Source organism: Silene latifolia, chromosome 1 (assembly GCF_048544455.1).
Source record: "Silene latifolia isolate original U9 population chromosome 1, ASM4854445v1, whole genome shotgun sequence".
NCBI lineage: Eukaryota > Viridiplantae > Streptophyta > Magnoliopsida > Caryophyllales > Caryophyllaceae > Silene > Silene latifolia.
In genome coordinates this window covers 127,284,547-127,305,320 of record NC_133526.1, presented here as the reverse complement: position 1 = coordinate 127,305,320, position 20,774 = coordinate 127,284,547, and the positions used below count along the sequence as shown (strand labels likewise).

The 20,774-nt window shown below is 35.8% G+C and overlaps 2 protein-coding genes across 3 annotated transcripts; one reads left to right on the top strand and one right to left on the bottom strand.

Moving 5' to 3' along the window:
* The first annotated feature begins 3,310 nt into the window (after positions 1-3,310).
* On the top strand, positions 3,311-14,702 carry LOC141609034 (UDP-rhamnose/UDP-galactose transporter 6-like). Of its 2 annotated transcripts, none has more exons than XM_074428293.1 (6): positions 3,311-3,417; positions 5,102-5,351; positions 11,412-11,596; positions 11,686-11,886; positions 12,195-12,356; positions 14,146-14,702. In XM_074428293.1, exons 2-6 carry the CDS (start codon positions 5,222-5,224, stop codon positions 14,461-14,463), a joined length of 996 nt encoding a protein of 331 aa, XP_074284394.1. In that variant the 5' UTR covers positions 3,311-3,417; positions 5,102-5,221; the 3' UTR covers positions 14,464-14,702. The 2 variants fall into 2 exon arrangements, with proteins under 2 accessions (XP_074284394.1, XP_074284395.1); XM_074428294.1 differs by having other exon boundaries at positions 14,141-14,702.
* Positions 14,703-19,517: 4,815 nt separating this feature from the next.
* On the bottom strand, positions 19,518-20,303 carry LOC141655460 (uncharacterized). The gene has a single exon (XM_074462543.1). It carries the CDS (start codon positions 20,301-20,303, stop codon positions 19,518-19,520), a length of 786 nt encoding a protein of 261 aa, XP_074318644.1.
* Between the last annotated feature and the right edge of the window lie 471 nt (positions 20,304-20,774).

Genomic DNA, 20,774 nt, shown 5'->3' with positions numbered 1-20,774 from the left:
TGTTAAGAGGTTTGGGCTTAAGGGCAAGCTTAGTCCTAAGTATATTGGACCGTATGAGGTGCTCGAGAGAGTTGGCGAGGTAGCCTATAGGTTGGCTTTACCTCCGAATCTGTCGAAGGTTCACGATGTGTTCCATGTGTAGCAGTTGCGTCGTTATCGCAGTGATCCTTCTCATGTTCTTCAGGCTGATGTTATCGAGGTTGAACCTAACTTGACTTATGAGGAACGTCTTATTCGTATTTTGGAACGTCAGGAGAAGAGGTTAAGGAATAAGGTTGTACCTTTGGTTCGAGTTTTGTGGAGGAGTCAGAAGTTCGAGCAAAAGACTTGGGAAACCGAAGCGTCTATGCGAGAGAAGCATCCACATCTTTTCGAGTGAGGTAGTTCTCTTATCAAGTTTCGAGGACGAAACTTCTTTTTAGGGGGTTGGATTGTAACATCCCTAATTTCCATAATATAATTCTATAATTTTATTTTCCCATATTTCATATTTTATTTTTCGGGAAAATATCCATTTGTCGTCTTTTGGGCTCGTTGGGCTCGAAAAACGGTGAAGATCCGTTTCCTCCTTGGGTCTCACGTGAATCTTAGTGTTGATGGGTGAGTTTTGGGCCTAAACCTAGAATAAACCCATGAGCTTCTCTATAAATATGAAGGGAAACCAAACCCTTGCTCTTCTTTTCTCATAATCTCACAAAACCCTAAAAAGAATTCTCTCCTCCTCCTTCCTCCTCGTGCCGCGCGCCCCTTCCTAGGGTTTCGTGCCATCCTCTTTTATTCTTCGTTCTTCATCGTTCTTCGTGCTTAGATCGATCCTACTTCTTGGATTTATCTATCTTCTTCGTAAGTTTTTATGTTTTCGCATAGTTTTATAGTTTTATAGTTTTTATATATAGTTAGTATATTTATTAGTTTCGTTATCTTTGGCACGTGGATGACTCGATAAAGGCGTGGAAGTTGCTCCTGGAGAAGACGTTTATATCGTTGAAGACGATCTTTAGGATTATTTGCTTAATAAGGTAACTAGGTGTTTTCTTTTAATTGTGTTTATGCCAATTGATGTAATTAATATGATTTAATGAATGTTTTGTATGATTAGTACATGTTTGATTGTTTATTATCATGTTAATTATGTTTTCACGTGTTTTTATATGTTTTAATGTATTAATTGTGTATCGTATGTTGGTTATGTGTTTATTATGGGTGTCGTGAGCGCAATTAGGGTTTCCGAATCAAACCCTAGTGGCGGCATGACGGCGGCCAAGAGCTCTCTCCAAAGTTATAGCTAAAGCTGGTGTAACATTGATGATGATTCAAGTGTTATAGCTAAAGTTAATACAACTTTGGGTAGTTACTCTAGTTATGGCCGAGGCAACTATAACATTGAAGTACGAGATAAGGTTATAGCTGGAACTAATATATCCTGAGATTTATGGCTCAAGGTTATGGCGGGAACTAGTATAACTTTGTGTTTCGTGTCAAGGTTATAGTTGAGGTAAGTGTAACTTCAAGTCGTATATGTTGAAGTTATAGTCGAGGTTACTATAACCTCGCATCCAGAGTTTATGTTATGGTTAAGGTTATTATACAATTGCGTGGTTAATGTTAAAGTTATAGCTGAAGTTACTATAACATTGGTTGTTTATACTTGTTTCACATGTTATGTGATGTTCAGTTGTTATTATATAACTGTTTCATATGTATTTGGTTACTCTTGTGCATATGATAAGTAGGATGGTTATTTATACTATCCTATGGGTTGAGTCGTGATGTTGTTCACGCAAGTTAGTACGATTAGTTATCTTTGTGCATTTGTTTGTTGGTGGTTTGAATAGATGACGGTAGTATCGTTATATACTATCGGAATGAACTAACGCCACCCGTTGATGCGGGATTTATTTTGGTCTATGTTCGGGGTGGCAGATTCGCCGTCGATTATACGTTCGGGTCCCGAGTGTTGTTCGGTGTACGATTATTGCATCGAAAGGTCGCCAGTCTTAGGCATATAGGCGGTGGTGATACGCTATACATAGTACCGTGGAGGCGGTGGTGATACGCTCCACACCGATGGGAAGCGGTGGTGATACGCTCCGTCGATCGAGGCGGTGGTGATACGCTCCGACAAGTTAGAGGCGTGGTGATACGCTCTAACGGGCGTTCGCTCTATTCGCTATGCTTTGTTGCTAGCTTTGTGCCTTCTATTACTGTGGATTGTGTGTTACCGTATTCGCTATGCTTTGATGCTAGCATTGTGCCTTAAGTTGTTAGAGGTCGTGTCCTACAGTGGCTATTAGGGTACGTGGTCTAGTTCTTGCATATGGTTTAGGTTTGCGTGGTTCCGTCTAAGATTGATAAGTCATGGTAATTTTGTGTTGGGTTTTCATGAGTATAGATGATCTCGCATGTTTACTAGTTTTACCTTTCATTTGTTAATGATTGTTGGTTATATTCAGTTGTTGTAAACATGACTGGGAGAGCATCTAGTTACTCCCGACTGAATTGTCGACCCCCTTCTCAGGTTGTTCAGGTGTTGCTGTTTTGGATGATATCTTGCTGGGAAGTTCTGTGCGGCGAGACGAATAATAAATTAGGGCTTTGCTTTATGTTTTAAGAACCTTTGAATAATGTATTAGTTTGTTTTGGATTTAGTAGCGAACCGGATTGGTCAGGTGTTTCCGCCACCTTAACCCTTTTATCAGTATCGTACTCTGATATTTACTTTATATTACGTTTTTCTTACGGACGCGGTGCAACAACTAGGGATGTCAATTTCACCCGCATCCATCAAAACCCGATCCACCCGATCCTAAAAGATGGATGAAAACCCGACTTAAATGGATGATGGATGGATGACGGATGAAATGGATGTGGATGACGGATGGGTTGGATGAAGAAATTCCACCCGCTATCCACCCGACATCCATCCATCACCCGATTTTATTACTTTTTATTTAATTTTTTTTACATATAACACATTATTAAGATATAAAATATTTAAATTTTCATATTTATCTACTCTCAATATAGATATTTTGTGAACTTTCCAACTAGAAAGTTAAACTAAGTAATTATCTAACTTCATTTTTGTAGAGAAAAAAAATCATTATTTTTTTAAAACTTGAAATATAAATATACACAACACCCGTTTATCACCCGATCCACCCGTTTCATCCACGGATGATGGATGGATGGATGACGGATGATATGTTTCATGGATGACGGACGGGTTGGATGAGATTTTAAAAGGACGGATGGATGACGGATAAGGCTTCACCCGACCCGAACCCGATCCATTGACATCCCTAGTAATCTCTCATGCAACTGGCGCGCGCCCCCTCACAATCGACCCATAAGAGATCACGCAATTTTAACATTCCAATTCTTCTCATCACATTCCTTTTCCACATTAATCACTAGGTAATTCCTCATTTTCTTCCATTTCATCCCTCTTGTTTTATCATTCTTCATTTCAATTATGTTTTATACGCCTTTTTTTTAAAAAATTTGATCTTGTTTTTGCGTGCCAATCTTTCAATTTTGAAAGTTTTGCGGAGATGATTGATAAACATAAAAATAAAATTAATCTATGTGGGATAGTAAAGTTTGTTATTTGTTAAATGCATATTTGATTGTATTTGTCTTCTCAAAAAATTGTGTTTTATAGGTCAATTTTGAAGAGTGCTAATGTTTAATTATCAAGTTCACTGGGATTATGCTAATTTCGTTATGAGTTATTATTAAATATTATGTGTGTTTTTGATGAAATTTGTGTCTGTGTACAAAAATTACTCCCTTTCTATCATCCTTTATGATTTTGTGGGATATTTTGGTTGGGATGTCGAGAACAAGTTATGATCTTTGTACAATTTAAGAATTGTATTGAAACTTCTGCATTCATATGAAATGTGAACACTAATGATGGCTTCACATTTTAGTAGTCATCATCTTTTTTTCGCCTTTAGTTTTCGATGCCCAAATTTTAGACAAAGTAGATGAGTAATAAGACCAGGAGTCGGAATATGCAAAATATTTCGATATTGTGAGAGTAAGATATTGTCCATCTTAGGAATGTGGGATTGTTCCCGTATATTAGATTAGGAAACGGTGGAGTCTTCCTCAAATGAGGATGAGATTCGAGATTGTAAGTAGTACTCGTATAAATATAGATTAATATAGAAGAGAAAATGCAACTACATTTTTCTTTAATTGATAATGATATACTACATTTTTCTTTAATTGATAATGATATACTACATTCGTATAAATATAGATTAAACCTGATCTAAGTCGTACATTTGACAGTAATTGATAATGATATACTACATTTTTCTTTAATTTTGAAGATACTTAGTCATGGTTACCGAATTCGCTATGAATACATCCTTACCAATTCGCGATTCGCTGTTATAAAATGTGTGTTATATGTATTTTCAGTAAGCAACATGATAGAATTCGCTTTTAACAATTCGCGATTCGTAGGGCGCCGAGCGAATTCGGTAACCATGTACTTAGTTGGGTTGAGCGCATGGTGTGCCATTCCATGTCGAATTTTGAACAATTGTCATGATCAATTGATGACACACTTGACTTGCTCGCTTTATACACCAAACATGTAACAAAAGATCAGATTAATATTTTGTTCGTTTTTGCAATGGTCATGGTGAAATATTTTTCCGAACATGTTTGAGGTGGTTGTCTTTAAACACAAAAAATAGCCTAGGTTGCAAGAGTTTATTCTGAATTCTTCTGTAAATATCCATTCTAAATCACTACTAATTCATGGTTCACTCGGTTTTAGAAGATCGCACGTGTAATGTTAATTTAAATCCTTATATTTTCCTTCTTTAATTGTAGGTTTAATGGTTAATTTTAACAAGTGAGACCAATGATTTCGTTTTGTAAATATTTTCATTTTGGTATCATGTTCTGTTGGCATGACAATGCAATTTCTCAGAATTGAACAAGCACAAATAAAAATATTTCAAACACTTTGTAACTGAATATTGTGCTATATATCTCATGAATGGCTTGCTATTGTGGATTTATAGTAGCTTTTGTTGTTCTGTACTTCTGTTGACATTCTTATATGCAAATGTTTCAGAGAAAGGATCACTAAAGCTTTATTAGTAAGCTTACTTCAGCCTATGGACTAATGGTACCAAGGAAGTCATTTGAGAAATTTGCAAGCCGAGGATTCCCTTGAGCGAAGTATTAAGTAAAGATGGCTCCAGCTGTTAGGGCGGAGAAGAAAGTTTCAGTCGATGTTGCTGCTTGGATGTTCAATGCTGCAACGTCAGTGGGAGTTATCCTTGCCAACAAAGCTTTAATGGCTACTTATGGCTTTACTTTCGGTAACTACCTGCCTATTTTGTCCTCCTATCTTATCTATATTAATACAAAAGACAATACTCAATCCTCAGCGCGCCACGTCATTAATGCAGTTTTTTTTTTTGGAAATTCATGTTATGGTGGTACCCGTGAGTGTGCAATGTATTTATTTCTTCACATTTCCGTCTTTTCAAACATGCGATAAATTCCGTCTTACAACTTCTATGAAATAATATTATGAAAAAATTCTATGAATTAATATTATGAAATTAATAACATATATGCGGAATGAATTACAAATGCGAGTAAATGAAATTGAATTACATAATTTTTAAAACAAAATTACATAATTTCAAGAAGGAACGAATAACATTTATATACAGGATCGAACATAAAACGCAAATGAATTACATACATATGTTAAAGTTGATTATATTAGATTATATTTCTTTTATCTTGATGTAAAGTTTTTTATGTATGCAATTTTTATTTACAAGAGTAGATTACGTTATTTCCTTATAAACCAGTGTATGTGAACACGTGTTTTTAACAAATTTAAACATAAATTATGTAGATCGTAGATTTAGACCAATTAGATAAGTACAATAGAAATGCAAAAATAAATATACATTCAAAAACATTAATACTGGCCCAAATACATACCCGTGCAATTTTGCACGGGTTTAAAACTAGTAATACGTTTATAAATGGATTTATAATGCCACAAGATAGTGTGTAGGATTCTGTTTCAGATTTTCATGGAAGACACTTGTATAGTGCTTGCTTAAATATCGAAAGCCAGATGATAGGAAAGGAACAATATGAAGGACTTTAGCAACCACAACACATAAGCTGATGTTAGCATAAATGAACAATTCATACACTCACTCTACACATTTTACTTTTTGCAACATTCAACTCAACTCAATTCACTGCATTTTCTTTTTCTCGCATGAAGAAAACTACACAAACAATCTTACATGAGTGAAGCCACATAGAAATTGTCTGGACATCTTTCGTCAGGCATCAATGACATGAAGCAAGTAGACATTTATAATCAGATACAAAGACGGGCTGATGGGATATGGAGATTTGTTTTAAACATGTTCTCGAATGAGTTCGAAATCGGCTCAGAATTTTGGACTCGAGCTCAGAGCCGTCGAGCCTAAAAAAATTAAGCTCGAGCACGGTTTGTCCTTTTGTTCTTTCAATTTTTTTACTTTTAAAATCTTATCGTAAATAGTTATTTTGAAAACATATATAAAAAAATACTAATTTATAAGAAGTATAATATACAACTACCAAAACAAAGTATAATTTAGAAATATTAAAATTATACTAAAAAAAATAATAGTGATGATTAGTTGACACGAGCTTCGGATCCGAGCCTTGCCGAGCCAGGGACCGACTCGAGATCGGTTTGACCGAGCCGATTCCCATTACTCGACGAGCTAGCTCAGATCATTTATATCCCCAAGGCTAAGAAATGTTACCTTATTTAGACAATGTTGGATGCTATAATGAATGAAAACATTATGAGGAGCATTTGATTTGTGTAAACTTTTTTTTTGTGTTGGATTAAAAAGCGCAGCTTCTAAGTGAGAATTTTTTGGATAATGAGGGTTAATTAGCAAAGCAATTAGAGAATTAGCATCCATTTCAAACTATTTTAGCCCAATGGGTCCACGTCATCACATATTTTTTTTTTCCAGTTTTTCTACAAAACCGCTGAACTTCTTAGCGGCTTCCTCTAATTTTCACTAAACTTTCACCCCCAAATATCCAATAGCTACTATAGCTACTGGAGTCTTAAAAATCATAAATAGCACACTAAGCCGCTGAAGATCTTGGCGGCTTAACACATTCTTCACACCCTTAGTTTTTCAGTAGCTACTGGAGTCTCAGATGAGCACTGAAGTTAGTAAGCCGCTTAGGATCTTGGCGGCTTTGTTGGAATTTCACATATTGATATGGTAAGCCGCTTAGAACCTTGGCGGTTTCCTCTAAATACTTCAAAAAAAAAAAACCTGCAAACACACACTGCCACACTGCCCAAAACTGCCCAAAACCTGCATACACAATTGCTACAAACACACCTGGATACACACTTCACATGGAACCTGCCCAAACCTTCACCATTACATGCACATTGCCCAAACATACACGCCCCAAACACGAGTTTTAAATCCGGAAATGAAGCGTCATGTCATTGATAACCAAATTTAAAACAAAGTTCATACAACAATTCCATCTAATTTAACTAAAGTCATACTTTGAAATAAAACTAAAGTTCATACAAATTAAGCAATTGCAAGCAAACTAAATGACACATTAGCCCATTCTCGAGCAACCTCTCTTTGTTCTTGATCTTGAACTTGAACCGGTAGGCGTGTCCTCCTCACGGATCGGAGCAAGTCTATGGTCTAAGTGACATAAATGATATCTAGGAGGATCTTGGTGTGCATGTGGAGGGCTTGGATGATCAGCCGTAGTGGGTTGGATTAGATGCCCATGTCTCGTGCCTTGCAAGCATTGGAGTGACATTGACTGCATCTCTTGCAACATTGAAAATGAAACATTGGTATATCATCTGGCATGTTACCAAGCATAGTAGTAGCATGGTTATAGTTGAAAATATGACCCTCCGTCTGCAAAATTCAACAAGTACAATAATTGTTAAAATTAAACCAATACTAAACAATCATAAACGCAATTACAATGGTAGTTAGAATTAGAATTAAACAAATACTAAACAAATTTAAATATACAGTGGTTGTTAAAATAAAGAAATACTTACAAGTAGCATATTGTCGGCCGCATTTGGAAAGAAATTGTGTTTCTTCTCATATAATACTTTGCATTGTGTTTGTTCACTGAGGTTGCTAACTACTAGACGCGTGATGCACGATACCATTGTAGGTATGCATCATTGTAGTCAAGGTAACCATTGTAAGGAACACCTCGAGGAGTCAATCTTGTCTTGCGGTTATTCCACCGCTCAATGCTTTCTATATACAATCCCTCATAATTAGTGGCATTTCCCCGACGATCAATTTTATGCTTCTACTTCTTAGATGTCTTGCATAGAGGGGGCACCGTTGGATGCCAACCAAATTGTGTAACAACCCTATTAGCAAAATGCCACTGAACGGTCTCAAAGCAAATGAGTGGTGCATTTACAATCCACTCACTAGGATCTTCTGTACAAATGGCGGGGAAAAGGGAAAGGACATCCGTAGTGTAGGGTTGCCAAGTGAACATGGTGTCGGTCATGGTATCAAATCAAGTGATTCTTGTAAGCCCGGTCTACTTTTAGCCACCTATAACCAAGTGGGTCAACACCCGCCACCACTTGCGAACCAAGTGGGTATTCGACACCCGCCACCTCCTCTATTGTTGATGTCATGATGGTAGGTTGACCAATAGAGATACGTTCCCAAGACCAAAGTTGCATTAGAACAAGACAACCACCAATTTCTATCGCTCCTCTCTTAGAAGTCGTACACAAGTTTTTATACAAATAAGGAAGTGTGGCACTCCCCCGACTATATTCATTTAATCTTTCCAAATTTGTCAAAAGAGGGAAGTAAATTAACTATACTCTATTCCCACTTTTATCCGAAAAGAGCATGCTACCGATCAAATATAATAAATAAGCTCTTACATATGTATGAAGTTGTTGCTCAGTTGCCTCTTGTGGCAGTTCTTGAAAATTTTCACTTAACCAAGATAGTTTCAAAGAATTTCCCTTAAATGCATTACTGGGTGGCATAATACCTAAGTAATGCTCCAATAACTAAGTCCAAAAGTGATCAGATTTACCAGTTATAGGTAATCCACCGACCTTTAGACCTAACAAAACATTTACATCTTGCAAAGTGATGGTGGCTTCTCCAACCGTTAAATGGAAAGTGTGGGTTTCTTGTCTCCAACGCTAACTAATGCAGTTATCATATCAGGACGAGCTACAACATAAGCTAACATATGAATATCATAAAATTGGGTTCCACTAATGAAATTTTCGACAGCTGCGGCTATGATAAATTTAGATTTGGAATATAGATGATTTCTACATTTTAGTTGTGCGGTATTCTTCAAAAAAAAAAAACAAATATCTTTTTAAGTAAGTTATACAAGTACATATTTTTTTTACGGAAAATAAACAAGTACATATTAGAAAATTCGTTAAGTAGAATCGTTAATTACCTCTTCTTCCCAAATATCCGAGCTTCTATGTTCCTTTTGCATTGTGAGAACGCTATCATCTGCTCCTCCCAATCTCCGTAAAGATCCACCAACGCTCTTTGTTTTGCCATCCATGTCTTCCATTAAGAGATCTTGAAGTTGAATTCCTTTGTTATAGATGCCCTTAACAAACTCACCTTAGCCCCCAAAACTTCTTTCACGAGATGCTTAATAGCATTACTAATAAACTCCCCCTTTAAGTTTGGATGACAAGAGATGGTTTGCGAACCACACAAGACGCTTCATGTGGACCTTTGTATGACACAATTGTAAAGACATCCATTGAAATATTTTTTTTACTCGCTCTTAAATACCAACTACAAGCTAAGGGTTTTCTATTACATTTAAACGTCAGAGTGTGAGGTTTTGATTCGGTAGTTTTATAAACTTGGTTTCTAAAGACTTTGTAGGATGTGACAACTTGTCGCAAAATCTCTTTGCTTGCAAATTCTTGCGCAACACTAAACTCCCCACCATTCTTAAATGGAGCCACACTTGATTTATACCTACTATTTACATGATCAACATCTAAAGCATGAACCTTAATATATTCGGTGTTAGTACACGTTTGAGAAACAAGGTCTACCATAGCATCCTCATCCTCACTCAACAACAACATTGCATCCTCCTCTTCAATGCCATTTTCAATCTCATCTCCAAAAATATTACCATTTATGGGCGCTTCGTCGACATTATTAGTTAACAAAGACACATGCCAATTTGCCAATTGGGATCCTCAACTTAAAGGGTTGTAAAGTTGTTTGAGTAATTTCAAGAGCTTGTTCAAGAGGCGTCAACTGAATAAACAAATCCATGGATGCGGCTTTTGATCGACACACACTTGCCCACAAAGCTTTCAAACTACGATCATTACTCAAGGATAATACTTTGTAACCTCTTACACTTGGGAATTTCATTTTGATATTAAGCTCTAATTTTGTTTTATCTACCTCTAAAGACTCATATATTTCACTCTTGAGCTCATTAAGACTAATATTACTATTAACAATAACAAAACTCTCGCAACCACCCTTATAACTAATATCTTCACCATTTACCACTATTTCACCATTCCACCAACAAGTCAATGGGTAATTATTTATCTCCATTGTTCCAAATTATAGTGAAATACTAAATTGAACAAGCAAACTACTAATTTGAACAAGTAAAGTTCTAAACTAAGCTAAAACAAAATTAATAAACTTTGCACAAAATCAATTAAACAACAATGCTATATTACAATAGAATAATTAGTACCTTGAATATAGGATGAATTAGGTTGATTGAGAGTAATTGATTGAAAGAAATTTGGTAGAATGTGAGTGAGAAATTGGGTTTTTCGAAAACCTAGGGTTTGGGATTTAATTGGGGATTTTTGGTGTTTACTCAGATATAGAGTGAGAAATTCGCGTTTTTTTTTATTAACAGGTAAGCCGCTAGCTTTCTTAGTGGCTTCCATTGCCAACAACAATAAAATCTAACATCGTCTTGGGAAATTGTTAGGGTGTAGCCGCTAAGAATTTTAGCGGTTTTGTAGAGTATTCTTCACTAAGAACTAAGAACATAAGCCGCTAAGATCTTCATCGGCTTTGTGATCTGGAAAAAAAAACGTGATGACGTGGACCTATTGGGCCAAAATAGTTTGAAATGGACGCTAAATCTCTAATTACTTTGCTAATTAACCCTCATTATCCAAAAAATTCTCCTAAGTGACAAATTTTCTGGAAGAATTAACCAGTCACAGAATTTTGGTCGCTAAACAGCGTGTTTTTTGTAGTGTTTTGTTTTTGGCTTCAAACATCGATTATTGGCTTATGATTACCTTTATCATTGTGTAGCCACAACTTTAACTGGACTTCATTTTATTGCCACTACATTGATGACAATCGTACTTCGTTGGCTTGGATATATTCAGCCTTCTCATTTGCCATCGCTGGAACTGGTGAAATTTGCCATATTTGCAAATTTTTCAATTGTTGGCATGAATGTTAGCCTTATGTGGAACTCAGTGGGATTTTATCAGGTCACACCCTAACAATGGCTCACCTCTTGTTTAACACTATAAGTACACATAATTTCTGGCATTAATAATAGCTTGATGTCAATTCTCAGATTGCAAAGTTGAGTATGATCCCAGTATTGTGCCTGTTCGAAATTGTGTTTGATAATATCCGGTATTCTCGGGATACGAAGCTCAGCATAGCAGTCGTTTTGATGGGTGTTGGAGTCTGTACTATTACAGATGTCAGCGTAAATACTAGAGGATTCATTGCGGCATCTATAGCAGTCTGGAGTACTGCTCTGCAGCAATATGTAAGCTCATCAATTACCATTTCACAGTTTTATTTACATGTGTGTGATTTTAGATGTTTAGCCTATAGAAGTAAGATACAATTGTTGTAATACCCATTGAAGAGATTGATAGGACTACCAATACACGAGTAAAAACAATGTTTTTGAAGGACCGGTGCTTGTCTGTGGGAGTGTGGGGTAGCTAAACACTTTGACCAACTTCAAATCAATATGGGTTGGGTGTTATTAATTACATGTACCTTGTTATAAAGGAATAGTACCTTATATTTTTAAACATGATTATATGATTTGTTTTTGTTGAATTGCAGTACGTGCATTTCCTGCAAAAGAAGTACTCTCTCAGTTCATTCAACCTGTTAGGTCACACTGCTCCAGCACAGGCTGTAACCCTGATATTCTTGGGTCCTTTCCTGGATTACTGGCTAACAAAAGAGAGAATTGATGCTTACAAATACAGTCTGCCATCTGTGGTGAGTAGCTTTTCATCTCTTCGAGTCTTATTTCCAATAAACAGGCTTTTGCATTAAGCAGCTTTTCAAAACTTGAAAAGGCATTTTTTTAGGCATTTTACCAAACAATTTTGGCATGGAAAAAGACGGTCGTGCATGATGATTTTGTATTACTCTTTTAATTATGTGTCTAGTATCTTTTGTGTTCATGGCTGATGGCTGATGACTGATGACTGATGCTAACCGTGATTACAACACTTTCCGAAACCTTCAGTTAAATTTTCAACAACAAAGCCCTATATCGTAGTAGCCTGTGAGCTAATTTGCCTCATTAAAACAACATTTCCCACTTTTCAAAAAGAATATTACCCCAATGCCTTGGAAGCTCCCACAATGGTGGAAAAAGGGGGTCGTATGTACGTGGTCTTACCTGATTACTTGTGTGTGTCACAACTTTAACAACAAAGAGGAGTGCAACAAATTTAGTTGGTCATTTTGCTCTAATCTATCGAGTAAAGGGTAAGATAAGGACCCTTCATTCTTTTTCCAGTTAAGGGACTATACTTGCAGAAAGTCTAGTTAAGGCTATGTTACTCCGACACTTCACTTAGCTGCCGTGTCGCGTGTCAGACACGTGTCGGTGTCCGACACGACACGACACATCGACACTTCAATTTAGACCACAAAACAGGAAAATTCACCCCAAATAGCCATGTCCGACACGCCGACACGTGGACACCGACACGTGTCGGCGTGTCTGAGAAACACAGAGTTAAGGACTTCATTACACCTTCCGTTAACTTCTCCGTTAGGGGTTAACGGGCTGACAATCTAAATCAAATACAGTCATATCGGCCATCTCAATTAGAAGCAAACTAAGGGACTTAGTTCTCGCGAATTCGTTCATCTATTCTCTTGTATGATGATCATGATAGACACAACTCTAATCCCATCACGCGATACAAACAGATTGCTACTAGTCTCTCACACAACGGCAACCACAACCACCCCCACGAACTCACTTTGCCCATCACCAATAATCAGTCGTAAGGTTGACGACTTCATTGGAACCTAATTAAGAAGTAGATTTACAATATGATAATATATGCCATCAATGGTTGGAACGACGGATTTGGATTTTGAACCGACAATTAGCTTTCGAGCATTTAACGAAGAATGATACTATGTACTTTATTGCCGATTTCGAGAAAGACAAGGAGGATTTGATTAATTCTATTGGTAGGTCTATTTTTAACACTCTAAATCTGTTACTGATGTGAAATTATGGAATATGATATGGTATATGATAGTAGTCAATGATATTTAGTGTTTGTGTTTTGGGGGAAGGATGGGTTTTATTGTCTTTTTGTTCTGTTTTGGCTTTGGTAATTTTTTCTGTCCTGGTGTTATCTAGATGGCAAGTATAAAATGCATTCACTTCATTGTGTTTCCATGAACAAGGACTTTAGTGACTCTGTCAATACTGTATCACTGATTCACTGTGCTAACAGGCTAATAGAAAAGTTGACGGAAGGTGATAGAGGTCCTTCACTGAACTTTTTTAAAGTATAATCCCTTGACTTGAAAAAGAATGAAAGTTCGGGTCTTTTTCTTATGAATAACTCCGAATCTATCATAATGTAGAACAAAAAAAAAAAATATGAGCTTGGGCTCCAATTGGACATAAAAGGTCCTTAAATGCGTCATTATGGTTAAAAAATATTCAAATAGCTAAAATATATTACCCGCATACCCTTTGGACCTGGATATTCTATATTTTGACTGGTATTTTCATTTGATGGTAGTGCAGATGTTTATAACACTTTCATGCATAATCGCAATCGGGACAAACCTGAGCCAGTTCATCTGCATAGGTAGATTCACTGCAGTGTCGTTCCAAGTACTCGGCCATATGAAGACGATCCTCGTATTAATACTAGGCTTCATTTTCTTTGGAAAAGAAGGTCTGAATATACAGGTCGTAGTGGGCATGCTAATAGCTGTGCTAGGAATGATTTGGTATGGCAATGCCTCATCAAAGCCTGGTGGAAAAGAGCGTCGCAACCAGCCTGCCCCTAGGCTCCCAAGGCTTAGTTCCGATGCCCCTGAAGGTGATGCCAGGGTCTAATAAGTTGTGTATAGGCTTTTGAGAAGGATAAGAATGGAAATCTTTTGTTTGATGGGTTGGTATTGTTAATTCCAAATCAGGAAAGCACTAGTAGTCTGGGATGTGTGTTATTGCATTACGACCTAATATGGGCAGTACCTTGTTCATGAATATCATGATGTCATCAGAAGTAGCGCAACCCTACCATTGTGGTCGAATTTATTAAGATTTTATATTAATAAAGTATGTAGATAGGTTCTAGAATTTAGATTCTATTTCGTTTCCTTTTTTTATCAACTGCCAAAAAAAAAAGATTCTATTTCTTTTCTTTTTCTATGATGAAACGTTCAGATCAGAAAAATTCTTGGGTCCTCCTGGAGGACAATAAATACATCCTCCTTAGCCAATTAAAAGTTTCATTTTCATTATTTCCTAACATTTACCTTTATATTTATAGCAGTTATAATGGAAATGAATCTTCTTATTGGTTAAGGAGGACGCATTTATTGTCCTCCGGGAGGACCCAAGAATTTTTCGTTCAGATAATGTGAACTATTTGACAAACGTTTTCCTCTTTCACATACGCCGTTTACTATTTCACATCCTTTTTTTCATAAAATTTACATACTCTACCCTTTTCCTAATTCTAAACAAACTAGGTTTTTATATACCATTTTCCCTAAAATTAAAACCTAATTCTTCTAGAACTTGAACAATAGATTACAATTCTTCAAATTCTTCAATTAATGAAGTAATACTAATTTGTTTAGCAATTATTAAAAACTTGTTTATTGCTTATTAATTATTTTGTCCTAAAATTGGGTTTATAATCAATTATGTTGATGGTGGAAGGCATGGTGGTTTGTTTGATGGACTGTGGTGTTCGGAGCAGGGGTATGGTGGACGACAGTGGTCGGAGCAGGAGTATGGTGCAGGGCGGTGGTCGGAGCAGAAAAGGATAGTGCGGGGGAGGGGAGTGTGGTGGGGGAGGGGTGGGCTGGGGAAGAAGGGTTATCAGGTCAGAATGGTCGGTCGGTCATGATAGGGCGGTGGTCGGAGTTGCAGGGGTGGGGCGTTGCGGGGGAGGGGGAGTGCGGGAGAGGCGGAGTTGCAGTGGAGGGGGAGTGTCGGGGAAAGGGAGTGCTGGGGAGGGGGAGTCTGTTATTTATTGATTACAACAACAACAACAACTACTACTACTACTACTACTTTACTAAAAGAAAAGTAATAATAATAACTTGATTAAAAACTCGTGCAAAGTTGCACGGGTATATTTGTAAACATATTTTTTAAACATCATTTAAAGTTATTTTAAAATAATTTGTATACATACGTGAAATATCTAACTATGATTAAAATATTCATAAGCATTTCTGAAGAGTTTAACTTCAAATTATTGATTATAACTTGAAAGCATTAATAAATATTTATGTTAATAACCAAATCATTATTACTAAAAAACCGATAGAAATTCGACATAGCTCAACAAAAAAAAAAAAAAAAATCGTAATATCTCTGCCCCGATTAGCCCAATACATAAATTCATAGTTACTCTGAATACCCCGTTTACCATCTGTTAGGGAAAGTTCCAAATTTTAAGAATTGAAGACATGAGATAACCAACCAACTTAATCTTTGCATAATTCACAATTCATACGTTTTTCAAAAAATACCCGAATATCAACATATATAGAAAATTCCCTAATTAACCACACTACCAATAGACATAAATAACGTACAATTCAATTTCAAAATAATTTGTTTGTGTGTGAACCGTGAGTTACTATTTATTAAAACAATGGTTTACTATTTATTAAATTAAATCATACAAAAGTACACCAAGTGTTGCTTGTGGTTCCAATTCAAATTGTGTAGTTATCGTGTGTGACCGTCGTATGATGAGACTGATAAAAGTGACCAATTTATAAGAAATAGTGAACATTTTATGTAAAAATTGATTGTTTTTAAAAAGTGGTCACATTTAAATATAAAACGTTAGATTTTCACCACAAAATGGCCACTTTTATGTCGTCGCACCATACAACGGTCTCATAGTATAATTTGTGATTGAGAATTGGCTCTTGACACTCTAGAGTGTAGACCCCTTATTCATGTTCGCTAATGCTAAATACACATCCCAATCAAAACTCCCTAGTGTAAATCTCTTATTCATGTTTAGACAATGTCAACTTACTCATATAATCAAATTTCATCCATATAAATTGCCATTAACTAACAAAAAACGTTTGATAGAACTTAGATGTTTTTTAAATACGTTAACACTAATCTGTACCCATTTATGTGTTTTCATGACCTTTATATTTTTCATCATGACACAAAATGATTCCTTAACTTTCTATCTATTCTTAAAATAATTGTACTCGATTTATTTTTAACCGTATTTTCATCTGTTTGGTTGCTCGTTGTATTATTTTGTATTATAAATATAAAATAATTTCATAATAAGTTTATTGTATATATTATATAGGATATGAAAATTGTTTAAAAAAACCGCAAAATTTTAAAACCAACTATGATATTAGGGAGACCTTAGAACACAGAGAACTTAGTAAAAACAACAACAAAATCACGGTGGTATAAATCTCATGCTAGCAATATAAAAGAAATTTAATGTCTCGGGCTAATTAGTTAGTGACCCTATGTTTAAGGGATCCTAAAAACTATGTTTATTGTGGGAGTGTGGTGTAATGGCGTTGGAGGGAAAAAACATGTTATGGTTGTTGTTTTATTATATTGTATAGATAATAATAAAAATTAATAATAATAATAATAATTTCCCTCAAGAATAAAAATAATACTCAAAATTCTAATTTTACTAAAAGAAAAGTAATAATAATAATAATAATAATAATAATAATAATAATAATATTTCCTCAAGAAGAAAAATAATACTCAAAGTTATAATTTTACTAAAAAAAGTAATAGTAATAATAATAAAAGTTAATAATAATAATAATTTCCCTCATAATTTTACTAAAAGAAAAGAGAAGTAATAATAATAATAATAAAAGATAATAATAATAATAATAATAATAATAATAATAATAATAATAGTGGTGGTGGTGGTGGTAGCCGGTGGTGGGCCGGGGAAGGAGGGTTGTCGGGTCAGTGGGAGGTGGTGGAAGGGAGGGTCGTCGGGTCAAGGAGGGTCGCCGGACTCAGAATCGCAGGGGGAAGGGAGGGGAATGCGGCAGTCGCAGGGGGAGGGGAGCCCGGTGCAGGGGTGGCTGGCCGAGGTTGGAGCAGGGAATGGTGTCGGCCGAAGTAACAGGTTTCCGGCGAGATGGTGGTTAATGGAGGTGTGTGGTGGTTAATGGAGATGGGTGGTGGTGATTTAATGGTGAAGGGGATTAGGGAAGGGAGAAAAAAAATTAATTGGGGGAAAGGATGAAGAAATGACAAGGATAACATTGTAAACTACGTATGTGAAAGAGTAAAAGGTGTATGTGAAAAAGCAATACCCTTTGACAAAATTAGTTGATGAAATTGTTTGGCATGTGTTAGAGAATCAGTTAGAGAATCAGTAGTAGTTAAATCATCAATTATTATGGTCAATAAGCAAAGATATAAAAATTGGTTTTAACTTTTATTATACCCTCACCACAAATATGACCCGAATCATCTAGGTATCTAAATGGAAGGCGGGCTTGATTAAATGAAAAAAAAATGTACTACATATAAAACCGTTGTACTCCGTATATGATTAGATTAGATACATGTTGTATAGTATATGATTAGATTAGATACATGTTGTATAGATACCAGTTTATTAGGCAAATTAACTCGTCCGGGAGCTTTGTGATATTTGTTGTAGGCCAAAGTATAGATATTATTATCCTGGGTTGCTTCTGAGTTTATAAGATTGTTTTGGCATTGACTTGACCATGCATGCAATGAAAATATGAAAGTACTTGCATAGTTTTTTTTTTTTTTTTTTTTTTTTTTTTTTTTTTTTTTGGGTAACGAGGGAACCCGCAGCCGCTACCTTTTGGTACGCACTGGGTAAACCCGCGGGTGTACGTGATAGCCTGCAAACCACGATACAGGGAAACCACCAAGGGGGTGACAATTTCGAAAGTCATTAGGATAGACTCGATCTTGCATAGTTGCATTATCGAAACTAAGTCAAATGTCTTCCGTTGACTTATATTTTTGTTCTGGAAGTTTTGACTTATTATAGTTGGTCTGAGTTATTGGGGGTTGCTGTACCCAAGTTTTATACTCGTAATTACAACAATTATAATAACATGAATTTTCCATGGAAAAAAAATCGCGAAAATAGTAATTAAGCCCTTTAATTTTGTTCAATTGTGAAATTAGGCTCCATAACTTTTGTTTGGAGCAATCAAGCCCCTTAAGTTTCACCAAAAGTGAAATTCAACCCCATTTTCTTAATTTTCACCAAATACTTATAATAAAATTAGTTTTAATACAATTTATCAAATATAAAATATTTTGTTTTGCCATTTTAGAACTTTTATATTTATATTAAATATTGAAAATTGTTTTTTTTTTTTTTTGAATTTTATAGTATATAGACAATTTATTATTTATGTATGAATACCATATAAATTATAAACAATTTACTAAATATGTATGTAAAAGTGTTCTTCATGATTAATAAATTATGTAGAAATTCGTAAAGTTGCCATTAATAATTTTTAGTATTTAATAAATTTTTTAATACTAATATAAAATATTTTTAATTAAAATTCTTGTGAAAATTAAGAAAATGGGATTGAATTTCACTTTTGGTGAAACTTAAGGGTTTGATTGCTCCAAATGTATAGGGCCTAATTTCACAATTGAATAAAGTTAAGGGGCTTAATTACCACTTTCGCGGAAAAAAAATTCGACTAAATTTAAACAAAAATCAATCAAGATATATAACTCATATGTCATACTATTAGTGAATATAGATGCAAATTTTAAGTATACAGGCATTTAGTCCATTTACAATGTGAACAAAGAGATGATTATTTATACATCCAAAATAAAGCAATGAAGGAAATTAAATAGACGGATCCAATACTGTTGTTAAAAGTTTCTCCAATTTAGAAAGGATGAATGGTCCGACTGAACCCATTGACAGTACTAAATAACCCAACCAAATCCTGTCTATAGGGTAAATATGTCTTCTTTTTCATCTCCTCCATCTTTTTACCTCCCTTGTTGTAACTGTAATATGCACCATTTACCGCAGTCACTTTCTCTCTCCTCTTCACTCCCCCACCATTATTATTATTCAAAAAGACGAAAGTGTCCTTGCCGTCAGAATTACTCCTGTGTACCAAATCCCTTAAACGCCACCGTTTTGGCGAACCAGACCCTGTTGACTTACTCTTCTTCTTCAATGCGCTTATCTCCTTTTCTTCCTCTTTCATTGGGGCCCACACGCAGTACGCCCCTTGTGGGACCCTCTCCACCTCACCTCCCTCCGACGAACTGCTTGATACGCCGTCGTTCTGGGAGAAGAACGGATAAATCGGCTTGATTTGACCGTTGTGAAAAATCTCGTCCGCGGTAATAATCGAAGATGACGTGTCCTCCTCGCATAAAATGGCGAACGCAAACTCGCTCTCCAGGTCATCATCCGCGTCACCACCTTCATCATCTTCGTCGTTGTTGACATTGTTGGCTAGTACGGTATCGTTGTGGTGGTGATCAGAAGAAGAAGTGGTGTAGAGGAAGTCGTCGAGGAGGTCATCATGTGAAAGGTTGAGCTCGTGGACTACACGAGCGGCAATATCAGCGAGGTTTTGAGAAGAGTAGGTGGTAAAACTCGAAGAAATAGTCGAGGGTGATGATGACGCGCCACTATTTCTAATGTCTTGCTGCATTTTTGTTTTGTTATTTTCTGTTGGTGAATGTCAAGTGAGTAATGTTTTGAATATGTTTGGTGGTTTTGAAGGTGATATTTATAGAGCAGCAAGATGGGTACGGAATCAATGACGATTTACTCCAGATCACTCATTTAAATGGGTAAGTGATGATTTAGCCCCATAACTCTTTAAAATTATGAAATTAACCTCCATAACTCTCAATTGGAGTAATTTAACCCCAATACTTATACATAAAGTGAAATTTGGCCCTAATTCAAATTGTATCTAATATCTCCTTTGAAATCAATATCTCGTCAATTTCTCCTTAATTTCTCCTTAAAATAATAAGAAAAAAAAAACTTGTACTCTCCATATACATATTACAATTTCACATTTTCCGTACATAGTTGTTTTTTCATAAACGATATACATTATTCAAACTTCTGCAACAAAAAAAAAAAAAAAATCAAAGCGGTAGCAGCCACAAAC